Here is an 18987-nt window from a genome sequence, read left to right on the forward strand (position 1 = left end):
TTTGACTCGCTGTCATCTCTAAGCAATTCACTTGGTTAAAAAAGAAACCCTGTCCAATGAAAAATTCTTCATTTGCATGCAATGAAGATATGTAGGTTGTTCAGTTGATTGTTTCATTGCTTTGAAATCCTCTTTGCATCCCTTCTGAATCCCATGGGACTCTGCAGTTATGGAAAATATTTACAATTCTAAATACCAGATATTATTTCACACCACAACATATGCTTGATTACTCTTATGTTTGGGGCAATGTGCGCTTGGTTTTTAGGATCAGTTTTGTGTCTTTCTTACCTTACCTGACAAATGGGTGTTCGGACCTCTCCCAACACCTTTCTGTGCCCAAATCAATGCTGGGTCATTGGTTCTTTCCTCAAAGACACTCAGAGAAGATGCTGTACCGTGTGGTTGTTCCTGCTGTCAGTAAATTCAGTCCATGGAAAATAAACTGGGCTATATATTTTCCAACACTTCATCTCCCAAAAGACTCCCTAGCTTTCCTTTGAATACCTCTCTAATTAGAGGAGATTTAATCTGACTCCCTCTCCCCCTCAGTGGTAATGGGTCTGAATGAAGCCTGCTTGCTTACTTGATTTCCCTTGTCTGCTGTTCATCAGCCATTCCTCTTGAATTTTTACCCTCAGAAACTGTATTTTTAATGGACTGGATAAGTCTATAGAACTGCTTGGTTTTCAAGGTGAGGAATGTGACAGTGCCTGCCATAACTGTACTGCAGTGTGCCTTCCCAGCCCTTACCAACTTTACAGTATGAAAGGTGGGAAAAAAGCCTGTAGAAAAAGCTGGGTTCATGTAAAATTTTAAATTTGTAGTGCAAAGGCAAAGAGAACTTAGAACCCCCTATTGTAGGTGTTCCTACATGGACCTGTAGTTTAAGCAGGCAGCCCTCATCCCCCAGCAGGCTTCAGCGCTCAGGCAGAGCAGATACCACCACAGGCTGCACGGGGGAGCCTCCAGAGTGCAAAATTTTGAACACAGATTGGTGAGAATGTCCGGCCAGAGCTGTCATAAAACTGTATCGTTTACCGATTGGGAACGGAGAACAGCCTTAACACATGCTACTGCACATGCCTCAGATGTCAAGCTCTCTTGCTTTCCTGCCAGGCGATGCAAGCGTGTTTCTGCATTAGGAAATGAAGTTAGCTCGAGATTTGCAGAAATTATTAGAGGTTTTGAGGGCCAGTGCTAGGATCTTGTGGAAAGGTTGGATGTTCCAGAAGCAGATTTCTTTCAGATTTCTCAAGTCAGGCACAGGAAATTACTGTTCAGTTCACATCTGCTGTTAACCTTACTGAGATCAAGTTTGACAGTGATGTAAAAATGAAGAAAGAAAATTGATAAAGCAAAGCCCTGCACCTACGTTAGAAGGCTTTGCTCCCAGAAGTGCTACTTCCAATGCTGCTCAGTTGCAAGTCTACTTCTTGGCCTTGTAGGAAGCGTGTGTGCATAACATAGCACCCAAATTATTCATTCCATGTGAAATGGAATGAATCTTCTCATTTCTTTAGTCCATAGTGACATACTGTCCTATAAATACTACTGAGAAGGGGCAGGACCTTTTGATTCTTGACACTTTACCCACACCTTCAGATGCCACCATTTTAATCTTTTTCCATTGCAGCCCATCTGGAAAGTCCTTTGTAAGGAGCCTGCATGCTTCCTGTCCTTATGTGCAGCGCTCGGTACATTTCCTTTCTTTGCACTTTCAAATCTGGAAGATAGTGTTAACACTTAAAATAAACGTGTGATAGTGGGTGTGAAGAGGGAATGGGGAGAACAAGTTTTCCGTCTGTCAAAATGAAGACATCAACCTCTGCTTTTATTTTTTTTGGCATGTGTACTTTAAATAGAATGACTGGGTTGGTTGACTTCCAAGTGTTTGCTGCATTTGGCAGTCCGTCTAAGTTGTAACAGACGAAGTTCTGCTATTCCATATGATGTTCTTCTTCCCCCTTTTTCGGTGACTCCTTGAAACTCCTTGGGAATTCAGCATAGCATTCACAGCTGTTCCGGGGATGGATGTCCAAGGATAACAAAATGCCTACTGGACTTGGAGTCAGCTCTGCCAAAAGCCATATGGTTGTGTTTTAGTTTTACAAGCACAATACAGTAAAGAAAAGAGGTTGGGCCAAGAAGGAAGTGAGGGGAGGAGGGATGGAGTTTCAGATTGGTAAATGAAGGTAACATTTTGTCATTTGGTATTGGAGTGAGAAGATGAGAAGATCACAGAGAAGAGGAAGTAAAAGCTGTGAGAATAGGTTCCTTTATTAGTTGTTTTGAATTACATGCTGCTCCTCTCTTCTGTGTGGTGTTGACTACAACCTCGAAGCATATTTGATTTTGCCTACCTTTTCCAAAACGCCGTAACAGTCTAGATAATCCAGTGCTCCTGTTTGGCCTTACAAGATGTGCATCTTTTCCAAGAACCCCACTCAAAGTCCGTCTCAATGTCACCTTTTGAACACCACGCAGCAGCACGTGCAGTGGTGACTTGCTGTAGTGGAAGGGACATAGAGCAGCTGCTGATGCTCCTCTGAGCAGTCACCAGCTAACGGCTACTGGGGCTGTTTTCTTACTAGCCATCTGTTGGCCCCTGTAAAATGGCAGCTTGTATTTTTAATCAGTCATTGGACTTTTCTATGTGTGAAAGAATAGGCTTGGTTTTTGTTGAATCATGTTCTGGTTTTCTTGAAGAGTGTGGCTCTTGGAGAGCTCTTCCGTGCTGCAGCTTTAGTGGGGGCTTAGAGAGAGACTTTACCAAATGCCCCATCCTCTGCAGATCCAGCACCCGTGAGGTGGGAAACACTTTGATGTATCATAAAAAGCGTTAGAGAGGAATAAGAAGACATGAAGTCTTGTATTTCTCTTATAATATCTGTATTGAGGGTTTGAAAGTTGCTGTTTGGTGAAATCTAAATTTTAAGCTCAAGATCATAAGCAGAAGGGAGAACCTGAAAGGTTTAAGTTTTTGGGAGCCTTTATGCTTTAGTGCTTTTGAGTAAACTACAGCATGTAAGCATGTAGACTGGAACAAGTGTTCCTGTTTTAGGTTTTTACGATTTTTCTCATTTTCTTGTCTCTAGAATTCTTTTTAGATGTTGTCACCAGTTCTGATTTATTTGTGTAGAGCAGTGTTAACAAGTCAACCAAGGCAGTCACCCACAGTACAGGATATTACCAAAGATGTGTCAAGATGGCCTGACCCGAAGGCTTTACAGTATCAGGCAGATGGGACAGGCAAGTGGTGAGAGAGAAAATGGGTCACCGAAGTGGGCCAGTGGTCATGGGAGCAGCCTGGAGCCCCAGCCTCCGCCTCCTCCTCCTCCTTCTCCTTTTCTTGACCGTTTTTTCCCAGGCAAATGCTAAACTGCTCAACAAAGTTAATAGTTTGGAAGCTGTAGAGGACCTGCACTATCTCCCAGTGAAACACAGCTGCCATCAGGACAGACTGCCGTTATGCTGTGTAAGGAGTTTGAAACCATTAAGATAGATTTGCAGAAGTGCCTCAGTTTCCTAGGAAATGTCCCCTGGACTTTTTTGTTTTCTTAGTTACTGCATGGACTTTCTTTGTGTTTATACGCATCTGTGTCATTGCAGTGCTTCCAAAATGGCGTTCTGAAGAAAAAAAAAATACTCTAAAATTCAAAACAGTGCATGTAAGCAATGAAATTGCCTCTTGGTGAAGATGAAAGGGGTGTGCAGCCTTTCCTTTGTGAAAAGGGATGTGCAGTGCTTATGCACAGATAATGTTTTTCTTGTCAGCTAAAAGAGCGAGTGCAGTTTATGAGAGGGTGGCTGCAAGCCTCCTAAGAGGGCATTTGTTCAGTACTGACTTAAAAGTAACACAGCTGGTTGTTTACCAGTATTTTAACAATGATGAACAACAGTAGCATAAGCAGTAATTGGAGCTTGTGAGTAACTCGTCTGTGCTCTGTTCCTATCCAGAAATAATAGCAGGATGAGCTATTTTGCCTTTCTAGCATTACAGAGGCTTGACAGAAATGTGTCCGTTCCATTTTCCCCTGCATCTAAGCAGAAAGTTGTGTCCTGAGTCTTTGCTTGGGAAAAACTGCTTTATGCTGTGTTTGAAAAAAGTAATCTGTTACACATAGGTGGATACATTCCTTTTCAAAGCTTTACTTAGTAGTGATATTTTGAGAGTAGTTTAGATTAATCATGGACAATAAACATTGCTTCTGAATTAAGAGCGCTCACATCTAAATCTTGACTCAAGAGAGCAGTTCTTGTTCCCATTCTTCTGAAATGTTTGAGTAAATTTAGTGTATGTTTAAGGAAGGGATGAGCTGGCCTTTTGTACAATGCTGCAGTGGTACAATCAAGTATCAGCCCGTCTCCCACACAGAGCTGTGGGGTTCTTGTGTGCTGTGTCTGTAAAACTCTTCTGGGGTTGCCTGTTTCATGCTGAAGAGGAGGAGGATCTCCAGGAAGGCCAGCAGCAGCCATCCTAACCCAGGGCTGGACATCTGCTCTCCATAAGTGAGAGATGTGTGGCCTCTTGGACTTGCTCCTCTTCCCCTCCCTTACGATCCCAATGGCTTGGCCTTAACACAGGCTGTTCCCCAACGCTTCTAAACACTCCCCTTGGTCTTCAATACGGAGTTTTTCATCCAGCAACTTCCCTTCCAAATCCCGATCTCCTCCTGCTCACAACTGTGCTATCTTAATTCCTTTGTCCAAATGCAGCTTGCATCTGTGGGAACAGCAGTAATAACCCACGTGGTAATCCCATGAGGAGGTACAACAGCAGGGAAACATTTTGTCGGTTTGTGGCTGGTGATCTTTCAGTGCTTTTAAGGGACGGGTGATAGAGAAGAGCCCTCTGCACCATGGGATGTTGCCTAACTGAAAGTATACACTTAAACTGCTTAAAGTGAGAGGGATCTTAAACACGTGCTTAAGTTCATGTAGCTGACACATGGTCTACAGATGCCTTGTCCTGCTTTTCCCAGAACTGGAGGACTCTTGTTTAGAAGTATTTTTAATACAAATTTTCCATTAATTCACTTTGTGTCTTGAATTTGTCCCAGTATCTTATTTACAACTTACGTGTTTTTTTTCTTCCCATTTCAAACAGGGTGCCCACACTGTAAAAATGCCATTCCACATTTTACAACTGCTGCCGAAGTCTTTAAAGAAGATCGAAAGGTAACTCGCTGTTAATAATTTCAGAGATATTAAGAATGTTTTCCACCATTTGTACTTCACAGGCTTTGCTTATTGATCAGGTGTTAGGCTTGTAGATAAAATTACTGCTAATGCTAATAGAAATGTATCTGCATCTTAGGGGTTGTAACTTTTTCGACAAACTGCATTACTCTGTTGTCTTTTCTGTTTGATACTTTCCAGAAGAGTTCTTTTCTATGAAGTGAAACATATTCTTTCTCATTGAAAGATCAGTAAAAGATAGTTTACATCATCTCCATTCCCCTTCAGTTTTTGTCAGCCTTAAGTGAGGTGCATGTGGAGAAACCCCAAGTTGTGTAACAGTTTTGAAGACCTCCATCATATAACTAATCTTTGCCTGCATAGCATAAATATAATGTATTTCTTTAAGTTGGCTGACTCGAGTCCAGGATGTCAGGCCCTTCTAGGACCCTTGTGCTTCTGCCTTGAAAATATATCTGATGGCTGAAGCGCACCAGTTAATTTCCTTGCATCAGCTGAACCTTTTTAACTGAGTGCTTGCATATCTGGGATTAAAAAAAAAACCCACCTGAGCCATGGGATTTAACCAAACAACTAGTTAGAAACCTGCTCATCATCTTTGAATGGATTGTATTTCATTCTGATTTGTGAATTTATTCCAGCTTCACGATTGCTTTGTGTTTAGATGTGGCATGGAAAAGATTTGGCAATTTAATAGGGAAATGAAGAGGTAATCTTGAAACACTTATACCCCTGCTAATCTGCCTGCTACCATAAGGGAAGAATTTCTGTGGTGTTCTTTCCTCTTTTCCTCTCATCTTTTCTGTAACTCTCAGAAGATGCATCAGATTGACAAGAAACAAATCATTCTTATGTCACTGACTGCATAAAATTAGAAGTCCGTCACTTATGCCCTCTGGCACAGAGAAGATTTAGAGGCGTGCAGCTTTCAGTTCTCTCACTACTGTAAATTTGTGCGCTCAGATGCCTTCTGGTTACTTGTTTGTTTCCAAGATCTCTGAGAAAGTGTCTGTGTTTTCCTGCTTTTCTGGTAGTTCCCAATGAAGCCTCTCTTTCCTAAACTCATTAAAATTTTACTCAGAGGAGATGAAGCAAATGTACCAAACAATGTGAAACTTGCTTATTAGAGCCCTAAGATGTATTAACAAGCAATCTGAATCATGGCGCAGTTTATTGGACGTGCTGGTGGTGGTAAATGCAGGCTTGGGAAGCTTTCAGTTCCCATTGCAGGTTGTGAAAGGGCTCCAAGAGCAGAGCGGTGATTGACGGTTGCAACTCTTGACTTCAGTTTAAGGCTGAAGTGAGGAGGTATAAAATGTAATGAGTTGGAATGGGAGAGCCGGTAGGGAATATTAAGGCTGGTACAGTTTCAAAGAGGTGTGTGCAGTTAGGGAAAACGATGTTATTCTACCCCAATGACTTATAAAAGTGCCAGGGATTGATTATCTGGGGAGCCCTATTTAATTGTGTACAGCCATAATCTGCCAAGGTGCTTCTTTCTGACAGTTTATGCCTTTGTGGAAAAGAAAATAAACCTGTTTAAAACTTCAGAATGGCATATGGTTGTTCCCACAAGCAGCACTGGGCATGTTCCCATGTTTCAAACTGGGCTTAGCCTACAAACTTTGGCTAATTTGTAGTTCTGTGGATTTTCAAACTTCTGTAAAATTACTGCTTAAGAGGTAAGAAGTATTTCTTCTTTCAAAAACAGCGTTAAGATTATTAATTTTCATTTTATACCTGTAGTAGTGTCTTTTTTTTTACCCCCCAGAGAAAAGTGTTTCACTTTAACAGAGTCTGGTAGCATTTAAACTGTATCTTCTTTTCAATAGGGCTGGTCCTTTAATTAAACATTTAATTCTGCAGAAGCCAAAGAACAATCAAATACACTCCAACCTTGAATTGGTTATAAATGGTATCTTAAAAGGTATCCTTTGGGAAACTGAGTCTTTACATTGGAATTTTGAAGATGAGCAGAACTTGAAGCTGTTAAATACGTGTCTCTGGCTCTGCAGATGCTCTGTAGGGGGTGGTTTTGGCACAGAAACCCCCCACCCCCCCAGGGTTCTGTGTAATGCTGTGTACTTTTTCATCATCTGCACTGCTGGAGTCAGAGTTTAAAAACACAGTGCTCGGAACATTGGCCCCAAATGTCAGTTCTGGTTGGCCACATCACTTCTGGTGGTTTTAGCAGAAATCCTGACCATACATGCTTGCCTGGGGCAGTGGTGTGGCTATTGCAAGACACAGCTCAGGGTGTAACCCATAAAGCAGAGCCTCCAGGTCTTTCCGTGTACCTGGAGAAATTCAGTGCCTGTAAGACCAGATCAGTGAAGAAGCTAGTCTAGTGAAGCAGTTAGCATATTGCTTCCAGTTACTTAAAAAGAGAAGAAAAAAAGAAAAAAAAAAAAACATCTTCTTGCCTTGGGGCGCTGTTGTCTTTGGATACAGCTGCCAGGGGAAAGCCTTTGGCCTGTGCTCCACAGCTTGAGTTTTGGCAATGACCAGTGTACATCAGAATATGCAAATGTGAGGATTGTCACTTTGCTGAACAGATCGGAGAGCAGGAAGGCATGTTCGCTAACGACTCCAGAGACTCTTGAAAGGGCACCAGCTAAATCTGCAAAAAATCTGCATTCTGCCTTTTGGCTGATCCTAAAGTTCAACTTGAAGGAACTGATTTATGATGCTCCAGCTTGGATTTGCTGAAGGAAAGCTCTTGACTCCTCAAGGCCTCTCAGTAACAAATCTCTGAAACTCCCTCAAAGGGGCTGCTGTTTGACCAATCTTCTCCATTTTTGCAGAACTGTTCCTGTACAAATGCACTGACCTAAATCAGAGTGCTGCAACTAGGTCCTAGTGAGTTTGTACAGAAACATCTGTGGCAGAGATTGCTGGAGAGGGTGCAGCTAATGGGCTGAGCTGGGGTGCTAGCTGGGGGGCTGCAAGTCAGAAGTGAAACTGGTGAGTCCCCAGTGTGCATTTTGAACCATGGTTTAAAATCATTATACCAACCAAATCACTGTATAGAGTTATCCAAATGAGTTAATATTTTAGTTTGTCCGAGAATTTGATCCATATTTGCTTAAAAAGCATGTGTTGAATTTCTTTTTAATTAGACTCATTAAATATGGTGATGTTAAGCACTGTACATCATGGTGACTGCTAATGGATCTTCCCTTTGCAAACAGGCCTGCTTTGAGAACAGCTGATGAATTGCAGCTATGGTAATGCTGCTGTGGCGCATCAGGGCAGCTCATAATGAATCTGCCATTTGCAAGGCCTTTCACATTGAGAGCAGTAGCTGAATCGCAACAAGCTTTAGCAGGCCAGCTCTTAACTGCTGTTAGGATCCAGAACAGGTAATATAAATAGAAACCTATGGAGTAATCATAGAGAAGAATGCACATTTGTCTTATTCATAGGTGCTTTTAAGACATTTGGTAACAACAGACATTTTTTCTAATAATTGGGTAATTGTCATCTAGAATTGACTATACTTTAAAGCCATTGCTTGGAAGCATTCTTTTCCATGCTGCAATTTTACTTTTATTTTAGTTTTTTTTAAGCTTATCGTATATCATTCCTCTCTCAAATCAATATTCAGTTAGTTATTCACTTCCATTTTCATAAAAAAAGTCAATATTAGCTCCAGCAGAGATTTATTTCCTTGAATCAATAAACCAGTGTGTGGCAGTACATATTTTAACAGGAGAGCAACTAGGATTGCAGGGGGTATTTTTACTGTATCATCATATGGTGACTGGGAGACAAACTGTTAAAATGAAAGACGTTTAGGAATAGAAAGGAGGAGTTACCTGGAAGGTCAAGGGATCCCGCTTTCAATTTTCTACACATCTATTTGAACTGCTGGATGTAATTGTGTTCCTTACCTGCAAGATCCCTCTAGAGCAAAAAGTTGTTTTGTAATTCTGTCGGAAGGGAACTGTGATTCCTGATGTATGATTAGATGATACTGCAAGTACTTATTTTTCCTTCTAACACTTCCACAGTAAAAAAAATAAGGCATCATCCTTCTGTTAGGTTTGAGGCACATGGAGATCAGTGGTCACATTTTCAGCATAGCTCCACTTCTATTTAAGCACCTAAATGAAAAGTTCTGATTTTTGCAACAGCTCATCATTCATGATTAGACCACTTCAATCTGAACAATATGCCATGCCCTGTTTCCTTTTTTAAGAGCTCTTCAGGGCTGGTCATACATTGCTCACTTTCTAATGCTGTGCAGAGTTAAGCTTGCAACTCTCTAGTTAAGCTCCCACTTCTTTGGTAAAACCATGAAACGCTGTTGTGGGACTTCATTTTTAAGGTGAAGATGTTTTCCAGTCACAGACGTTGCTAGAGTTGTGTTAAACTATACTAACTATGCAATAAAGGAGAAATGCATACTGACTTGGTATTTTTTTTTAATTTTTTATGCCTAATTATAATGCATACTACCCTGGTATTATTAATTATTATAAGCAGCATACTAGTTGTGAGGAACTACCAATAACATCAGGAAGGCTGAATGAATTCCAAGGAACTTCCTCTGGGGTCCACAGTCTCTCATTGACTATCTTTGCATTTGATAACTATTCTATTCCTGCTACAGCTACTGGAACAGGATGGTGATAAACCTGAACGGCATTGCCTCTGGGGAGAGAACTTGTATATAATGATGTATGGTCAATATTTAAGGCAGCACAGCTTTGGGTTATGGAGAATACCTAACCCCGTGGAGTTTTCTGCGTGTTGCAGGTATAGCTGTTATGGTTTTTTTTTCCCTGAAATGTTTTTTTTCAGTGGATTTTTCCCTCTGGCTATAGGAAAGTTAGGAAAGCTTAAGAAATTAAATATTAGCCCTGATAATCAAAATCTCCATAAAATCAGTCTTGTCTCCTGAAAGCTGTTACGCTGGGTTTTTCGATAATATACATATATATACACACATAAGTCTTAAATCAGTGTTAAGAGAATTTCTTGCTCTCTCAGATTTTGAGAGGTTTTTTTCCCTCTTAATGAGATGGAATTCATGAGAGATGATGGCAAGTGTCTTGGCTCCTGGATACATATCAGGGATGTCTTATGCTTGATCTGTCTGAAGTTTCTGGTTGAATAGAGTTAGGTTTTTTTACAAGGCAAAGCATATAGGTCTTGCTAACCTATGCTTTCCAGTGAACTGCATGTAACTTGCTGCTGGTAGTTGAATATGAAAATCATTTCTGAGAGCAATATTCTCCAGAAGTCTTTAACCAGTTTAGGTAGAGGTTTTTTGGGTTGTTATTTTTCCTGACTCAGGTTCCTTCATTAATGATGCAGGAAGAAATGATCATTGATAAGAAGATTGAGAATGAGAGGAAAACCTCTATATCACTGCTCACTTCAGCCAGGACTCAAGCAAAGCCTTTATTTTTGTGAACCACTTCTTTTTATGTGCAGCCTTTCGGTGTAGTCATGAAGTGATTCATCTTAACTCAAAACTGCTGTAGGAGTCTCCTCTACCAAAAATGCAGTTTAATATTCACAGTCCGTGAAAACACAAACAGAACAAAGCAAAGGGCATCGGTGCTGTTTGCTGAAATTCTGATACGTCTTGGAGTTCAGCTACTGCTGTAAGAGTCTCCTCTACCAAAAATGCAGTTTGTTTTCACGGACTGTGAATATTACAAACAGAACAAAGCAAAGGGCATCGGTGCTGTTTGCTGAAATTCTGATACGTCTTGGAGTTCAGCTGTCTGAAGCTGATAGACTTGAGATTGAAATTGGTCCTCAGTCCAGAAGTGTGTTTTGCTACAAGTGTTTTTCAGCATTACTTTTCTCTTTTTTGCAGTGCAATATATTTGATCTTCTGCTGTGAGACAGGCAAGACAATTAGGACTGTGATGCTATGGTAATGAGAGCGTAGAGATGGTAGCAACCTCTATATTTAGGCTGCCTTAACATTTCCACTCTAAAGTAATCACTCAAGCTCTCATAAGTACTCTTACACAGCTACTGTTGGCAAAAAAAATGCAGCGTCGGATACAGTCTTGGGAATTAGATGTCTCTCTATGAAATTTTGCTCAGGTCTGTATGAGTTACAAGGCTTTGGAAAACTGCTGTTTCTCTTCTCTCACTGTCTGTAAAAATAACTGAACGGGAATGTATGTTCTGAAGAGCTGGGCTCAAAATTATGTTTGCAGGAGTGGCAGCGAGTCTGTGGGTCTGTGTGGGAGCTTGCATCAGGAGCTTCTCAGTGAATGACAGACCGTGGATGTGTCCTCCAAATGCTACTCCAGGTGTATGTGTCCCTCGCCGTTAGACCTGTTAGATTAGGCAGAGCATTAGGCTAATGTGACTGTTGCGGCCAGACTTAGACTGCAATCTTTGTGAATTATTTCAGTGTACAACAAATGCACACATGGACCAGCTTAGATTTCCATTTGCTATAGGAAAGAACTGTATGTCAAGCAGACTACTAAGCATTTATTTCAGAAGCCATCTCCTTATAGTCCATCCATCATCTGAAGCAACAAATAAAGATGTGCTGAGCAAGGTTAACAGTGCCTTATAGCATTGCCTTCCTCCACCATGCCCTCTCCTCACTGGGGCTATTCTCACAAAAGCCTTTTGTAAGTGAAATAGGGCTCTTTGCTCCAACCAGAGACAGTCTAGATGTTTCCAGAGAGGTACAGATTAAGAGGGCTTATTTTCTTTCCAATGTATTGAAAACTAGTTTTCCTAATGCCCAAGACACTGTCTCAGAACAGACAGGTCATCAGTCACAACAGTTTCATGCCTCAAACCAGCTACTAAGACCTGGATGACTGCACATACACCTTCCCCTTTTTCTGGCTGTAATGTCTCCCTGTGTGATATTTAGAGCAGTGAGGAAAAAAACGGTTTTATTTATTCTTCCTGTTTCCAGGGAACCAGGACTTCCAGTATTCTTTCTGCATTAATACTGTGACATCAACTAAATGTGTCTCTCCGTTGTAAGCTTTCCTTTACACAGAAGTAGCCAACAGGGCTCTCAATTTTGGCTGGCTGCTAAGGTCGGGAAGGCATAAATACTTGTAAGAAACTCTTTAGCAGCGTATTATACCAAACCTTTCATTTTAACTGGCCCTGAATGAGTAGTTTTCCTGTTTACTAAAGAAAAAACCCAAGTGTGATCATATGTGGTTTTAGCAGCTCTCAAGAGTCCTGTTTTTGAAATAGCCTTATTAATGTTTAAAATGGGAAAACAGAAACCAAAGAACGCTGCTCACTTCATATAGTGCTTTCCGTCTGAAGACAGACCCAAGCAAGATCTTACTGAATATTGTCTTGTCAGGCTTTCAAAGACAAGACAAAACAAAACAAGCAAATTAACTGAAGTTGGCTTTGCCAGTCTCTTTAATTACTGCTAGGATAATGAGATCAGGTTTTCTCGTTCTGACAGCGTCACCATGAAACTGGAGGGCATTGTGGAATATTAAGTGATCTTTTAATTATGGAAGAACAGTTCAACTGCAACCCTAAAGTCATGCAAGGAAAAGGTATTTTGATCAGATTGTTTGAAGGAGGCTTATGGAACGGAAATTTCAAGTTAAGATGTGGCTGCTACAAAATTGGCACTTGTTGCATTGTAACCCACAATCGAAAAAATAATTCCTCTAATTTGTTCTGGTTTTTTTACATAGCTTGTACTTAAACCTGCTTGCTCTTCAGCAGAGTGTGTAACGGGGCTGCGAAGGCAAGCCTGCGTAAGGAGCAGCGTACAGTCAGAGCCAGGACTGCCACTCGTGGGAACAGTCAGTGTGAAATCACAGCAGAGGGCTCGGCTGCTTTAAGTAGAAGCCTGTGGATTGCACTTTGTTTCGGCATTAGAAATGTTAAGTGCAGCCCCTCCTCAATACTTCACAGATTCAGGTTTCAAATATCAAATGCTCTAAGCTGGAGTTAGTCTGAGCTGATGCTCTGGGGCTGTGAGGCTGCGCTTCCCCGCTCTGCCAGTGCAGAAGCAGCAGGACGGAGGGTGCTGCTCTGCTGCCAACAGGCTGGGAGCACGGCAGGCTGCTGCCTACTCGGGGTTTGTTTGTGAGACAGTAGCATCTAGAGGTTTCGAAAGGAATTAAAGCCCGCTTTGCTAATGACTGCACAAAATGTACGGTCCATACCTTAAAGGACAGGCTGAAAAAAGACAGGAAAGGAAACATAAACTCAGGCTGAGCGTACAAGTGACCAACTCACTGCTTTACTTGCACTACTCAGTAGACAGTGCTCTGGCCTCTCACCCATCCACGTCTGACCTTGGGAGAACTGAATGGAGTTTACAAAAGCTTATTTGGGGTAGAAATCATTAATCTGTTAATAGCCTGCATAAGTGACCAGCCATGTTTGTCCAAGAACAGAAGAGGTAACTTTTCTGAGCATTAGCCGTGCCACAGGAAGGAGGTTGTGTTAGGGGTGTCGTTACTGTTACCAAAGTCAGCCTCTCACTGTTGATCATGTAAAACCAAAGTGCAGGAAAAATATTGCAGCATGACAGAGCTGTAACTGCCATGTTTGGATTTGGTTTTACTAACACAGCCTCTGGATTTTCCATTCAGAGTCTAACGCAGTGCTCAGCGGGGAGGCTAGGGAGGCGATTTTCTGCTCTGTGAGTTGAACACCTTGCAGCTGCGTAAGGCCAGGTGCTGTGCAAGCAGCGCAGCGTTTCATCAAGAGGAAGCAGGCTTCTGCTCTTCCATTCACATAGCTTGGCCTGGTGACCATCCTCTGATTTTCCTCCACATCTGAGCTGTTACAAAAGCAATTGTGTTTTTGGCAGAAGACTTGGGTCTCTCTTAGTGTTAAGTCTAAGCTGCAGCAGTGTAACCATGAAGTAGAGTCTTGCTTTGTCTTCTGCCTTATGCTGATCTCTTGCATTTCAGATTGCTTATGCTGCAGTGGACTGTGCCAAAGAACAGAATCATGACCTGTGCAAGCAGGAGGGGGTTGATGGCTATCCCACCTTCAACTATTACAATTACGGGAAATTTGTGGAAAAATATACTGGAGAAAGAGGGGTAAGTGAAAGCAAGAGTCTCACCTGATACAGGGAGGAAAGTCTCCTCTGCTTGTAATGCCTTGCAAATGAAAACTGTGGAGTAAATTTTTACTATGCTGAAAGGATGTTTAACTGCTTCTGTTACTGTCTGACATGGATGAATCATTGTGTACCACACCCCAGTACGTCTCTGCATTAAGAACATGCTTGGTCTATTTTAGGAATAGAAGAAGAGGAAAAAGGAGTAGATTTGGTAATGCTTTGTTTTATATTTTATTCTTTAAGCTAAAGTCTGCAAGTGCATTTGGACAGAGTGAAAGTGAAGGGTTTATTTCATGGGCTGCTACTAGGTGCAGAAGTGCCAGAAAATACAGAACCTGCTTCTGTCAGTTTTGGATCTGGATTGCACGTATACTGCAAACATGTTATGGGTCCACCAGACTGCCAAATGATGATAGACCATTGGTTTTATAGCATGGAAAAAGTTGTCCTTTGGAGACTGGGGGAAACTAACTACCTCATTTTCCCTGAATCAGATTCACTCCTGGAGCTCAGGATGAAAAGACCAATTGTGCCATCTAGCCCATGGGCTGAAGTTTCATTCTTTCGTCCTGCTGTGGCCAACTAATTATATGCTATGAGTACAAGGGGCAGAAATGGCATAGTGCCTTCCGTGATTGCAAACTGCCTGAAAATAAGGGAGCAATCCAATTATTTGTGTGCATGCTTTGTCATAACCTCCTAGAGGGAGGTTACTTCTCAGCAGTGATTGACTGCCTGGAGAAGCTGGGGTATGCAAGAAGAACTTGGGGTCTTCAAGCCATCCAGTGACTTTGATAAAAGAGCCTTGCCTAAATTGCAACTACTACCGCTCACCAAATTATAGAGAAGCATGAAGAAAAAAGCCAAATTCTGAAGCTCTTTGTCAGTCAGGATCTTGGAGAAGTCTTAATGGAACTTCGCCTCCCAGTTCTATCCAGCATTAGGACCCCAGTAATTAGCCTTTTATGGTGCTGATCCAGGCATTGTGATGGTTACTGTGTTTAGTTCCAATGGTGGATCTTAGAAGTAAAGATGGGTGCAGTAGCCAACAATTAAGTAGAATTTCAGCTGCAATCTTTGTATTTCTGTCCCATACTTATAGAAATTATATATGGAAGGAAGGATCTGTGGTGGCTGATAAAAATAATTTAGCAAGACAGGCCACAGCAGTTGAGAGATGATTATGCCTGTGCTGGAAAGTGGATTGACTAATCCCCTGTGTGCAGCCAGCCCTTTCTTGGCTAGCATTAAATTACGCAACGGGAACATCACAGTCTCTTTGCTGCTGGCATCTGTGTTGCCCTCTACGTTTCCTGGGACCTGCAGTCTTCTGCTTGTGCAGCATCAAGTTAGGTTTTGTTATCTCCTGTCATGCTAACACTGGAGGCACAGTGCTTTCCTTGGAGTTTCCAGGTCTGTTCACACATCTGTGTCAGTAACAAAGGATTGTGGTGTAAAAGAACTTCTCATTGGCATGGCAGCACCTTTTGAACCACCTTGGCCAGCCACCTCCTACCTTGTAAAAGAAATCTCATGAGAGAGCAGTTGGGAGCCAGGGGACCTGTTTTCTGTACCTGATTCTGGCACAAGCACTTAGTTCTGTGTGGTCCAGCTGGTGTATCATCATTTCATATGGGCAGAGAAGAAGAGAGGTGATGTCAGCTGCTGTGTGAGGAACGTGACACGCTGGCAGCAGGAGCCATGGCCAGTAGAGCAGGAGCTCTCAGCTCCCTGCCAGCCCACACTGGAGCACTGGCTACGGGGAAGAGCATGACCCCCAGCGTTAGCCTGTAAGTGGTCCTTCACACCTCCAAGGGAATTGCAATTCCAGAGCAGAGATTTTAAGGCATTTCACCCCAAGCTGTTCAAGCAAGGAAGAGTCAGGACACCCTCTGACCCAAATGTACTTTAAATTACTTCCAGACACACAGCTTTGAAAACTGGGATCCTCCCATGGGAGCTAGTGATTTCCAGATATCTTCAGATGATGTATGGACAAAACTTGTCACTTCAAGTTTTTTTCAATGAAAGAATAAAGAACAGTTTTAGAAGCGTTTTTTGTTCAGCCTTCCAAAATCTTCCCAGTTCTGGGGTTTTTTGTTTGTTTTTAAGTCAAAGATGGACTTCTGTTTGTGGTTTTCTACCTCTTTATATTTTCCATCTTTATCACCAGTTTTGATTGGCATGTTTTGGGATTGCTTAACAGTAAAAGTGGTGTTACTTGCCCTGACAACTACAGCATTTGTGTACCAGCGGACAGTGCGTTCAAACACAGGTGCTCACACCTCCATGTATTTAAGCCTTTTGAAATGCCTGCAACTGTGTTATGTGCCCAGAGCTTTCCTTGGAAAAGGAAAGTGCTGGCATCCTACAGCCTTAGAAATCAGAAATTGTAAGTTGTTGAAATACAGAGGTCAGCATCTAGGCATCCAGGTTTGAAATTGTTTTACAATAATTTTGATAGTAACTTGAAAAAAAAAAAGTAATTCTCTTCTACTGAATGTGCGGAAAAGGAGAAAGATCTTTATCAAAACTGTTAAGGGATGAGGAACAGTGGCAAATGTATGTAGAGCCAACAACTGATCCACTAACTGCTTTCAGAGTGACACAGGTAGCATACAAATGTGGCATGAAAATGTGTTTGAGTGTTTTTGACAAATAGACATTGATGGCATTTCTAGGGACAGATTTTACATTGTCCTATGAGCTTTAGGGCCTTTTTGTCTGTGCCCCATCTTTTCAAAGTTTGACATGTGGCATCTGTGTGGATATTTTTCCTGTGGCATTCCGGCAGAGCGGCACTGGACCAGAGCACTGCACAATGAGGCAACGCAGAAGCAATAACTGTTCCTTAGTTTATATTCTGCTGTGGGATACAGAAGCTAAAAGTGTTCTTGACGCATTGTTTTAGTTTGTTTGTAAAAATATGACGCATATTTTTCTTTCTTCAAAACCAGGAGTCTGGATTCACCACTTTCATGCGAACCCTGAGAGAAAGAGACCATGAAAGAGTAGGAAAGAAGAAGGATGAATTGTAGTTTCTGCCTCAAAAGAAGCTTTCCGCTGCACTGTGAATGGTTCCAGGTCTTTTGTTAATGCACCTGAGACTTCACATATTCTCAAGACAGAGACTTTTTTTTTATAAACAGCCATGGCCATTTTGTACAATTTTGAAATAAAGTGAAACCACTTGATTTTTAAAAGGAAAATAAATTAGAATGTTGCCATAATGTTTTAAAGAAAACCTAGCATTTTCTCTCATGTTGTGAGACTATGTCCACTGACACTCCTATGCAATATTTTTGTAGTCTGTAGTGTGTCTGTAGATGATCTTGTTTGATAGGGTGAATTTTTTTTTTAAGGTATTGCAGTACATGTAAAAAACAAAGGGATGGGGACGCAGTTTTTTTTTTGTTTTGTTTTGTTTTTTAAACCATTGAAGGATAATGGGACTTGTAAGACACAGATTTATCCAATTGCAGTTTTACATTCTTGTGAAATAGTTACATGTTCTTCAGTGAGATTTGGGGGAACAATTTTAAGGTGCTCAGGGATAAATAAGGAATTTGAGTTAACGAAGACATTAACATTGATCATTCCAGATCTATTGATTTCATTTAAATTTTTCTGGTCTTTAAATCAGAACTGTTTACATATCTTTATAGAATGTATTGAGTTAATTAAACCAAGCATAAAAAATCAGCAGAGCATGGGTAAAATTAAACTAAACCTTCCTTTTTTGGCATCAGTATTGTCAAATGCCTCTAAGTTATGGCAAGATTGATTACATTATAGGGCTGTACAGTTACCGTTATAGGGTATACAGTCTCCCTTCAAATTATGATTGGGCCATATCAAATATGTGTTGGAAAGTGTTATGTTCAACTCTTTTGATAAGTGCATAATACTTTTGATAATGCAGTGGTTATGTATATTACGTGTTTACGTGCCAAAAGTTTTATCTGCATTTGTACGTGGGATTTTTCCTGTTTGCTCTATAAGGAGTTGCATAAACAATCTCTGTCAAAATCATCACTGTAAAACCTGTATTAGCAGCAGTTGAAATGCGTTACACTCTTGATGATTAAAAAAAAATGTTGATCTGGAAGTGCTTATGTCTTCATAGGAGGGGAGAGGGAGGGCCAGGAAGTTGTGATTCACTTTGAACTAAAAATAAATTTTTAAAAAGCCAAGTATTTTTATCATTAATCAGCCTTGTTCAGCTTCTCCCCCGCCGGGTATACGCCCATAGCCGGTGGTGGTTTAGGAAGAGCCAGCGTATGCAGGATAGGTGCCTACCACCCCTTTACCGAGGACAGCCCGGTGTCCAGGCGTGCCAGGCGGTCCTGTGGGCTGTTCGGTGGTGTGAGGGTTGGCCTCCATCTGCCTTGGCACTCAACAGGGGATGAAACAGCTTTTTACAGTGAAGAACTGTGCCTTGGGTCTGAAATCTTCCTCTTGCTCCTCAGTCTGCCCATCTCATTTTCTTTTGATGGTTCGGTTCCTCGGTGAAGGCCGTGCTAATGGACAGCTGGGTGCTGGGCTGCTCAGGAGGTGAATGGCATCTCACCTCCTTCCTGGACATTTTTTTCTCCTCTCTCTTGCCCAATTAATGGCACTGTGTGTTTGGCACTTGTTAAGCTGCTGAAGCCATTAGTGAGTAATCTGGACTACCAGTAGCCTGATTGGCCTTGTATGGTAGCCAGCTTGTTAACCATGACATCAAT

The 18987-nt window shown here is 41.6% G+C and overlaps 1 protein-coding gene across 1 annotated transcript in view; it reads left to right on the forward strand.

The window, feature by feature from the left end:
- PDIA5 (protein disulfide isomerase family A, member 5) overlaps positions 1 to 17426 on the forward strand; it is a gene marked incomplete at its 5' end in the record, with an annotated part of 88020 nt that extends 70594 nt beyond the window's left edge. Inside the window, 3 exons of the mRNA XM_010081545.1 lie at positions 5111 to 5181; positions 14103 to 14237; positions 17218 to 17426. Of these exons, the coding sequence (XP_010079847.1) occupies positions 5111 to 5181; positions 14103 to 14237; positions 17218 to 17298 (287 nt within the window). The remainder of the gene's footprint in view (positions 1 to 5110; positions 5182 to 14102; positions 14238 to 17217) is intronic.
- Positions 17427 to 18987: the final 1561 nt, after the last annotated feature.

The sequence above is a fragment of the Pterocles gutturalis genome, unplaced genomic scaffold, assembly GCF_000699245.1.
Source record: "Pterocles gutturalis isolate BGI_N339 unplaced genomic scaffold, ASM69924v1 scaffold20686, whole genome shotgun sequence".
Classification (NCBI taxonomy): Eukaryota; Metazoa; Chordata; class Aves; order Pterocliformes; family Pteroclidae; genus Pterocles; species Pterocles gutturalis.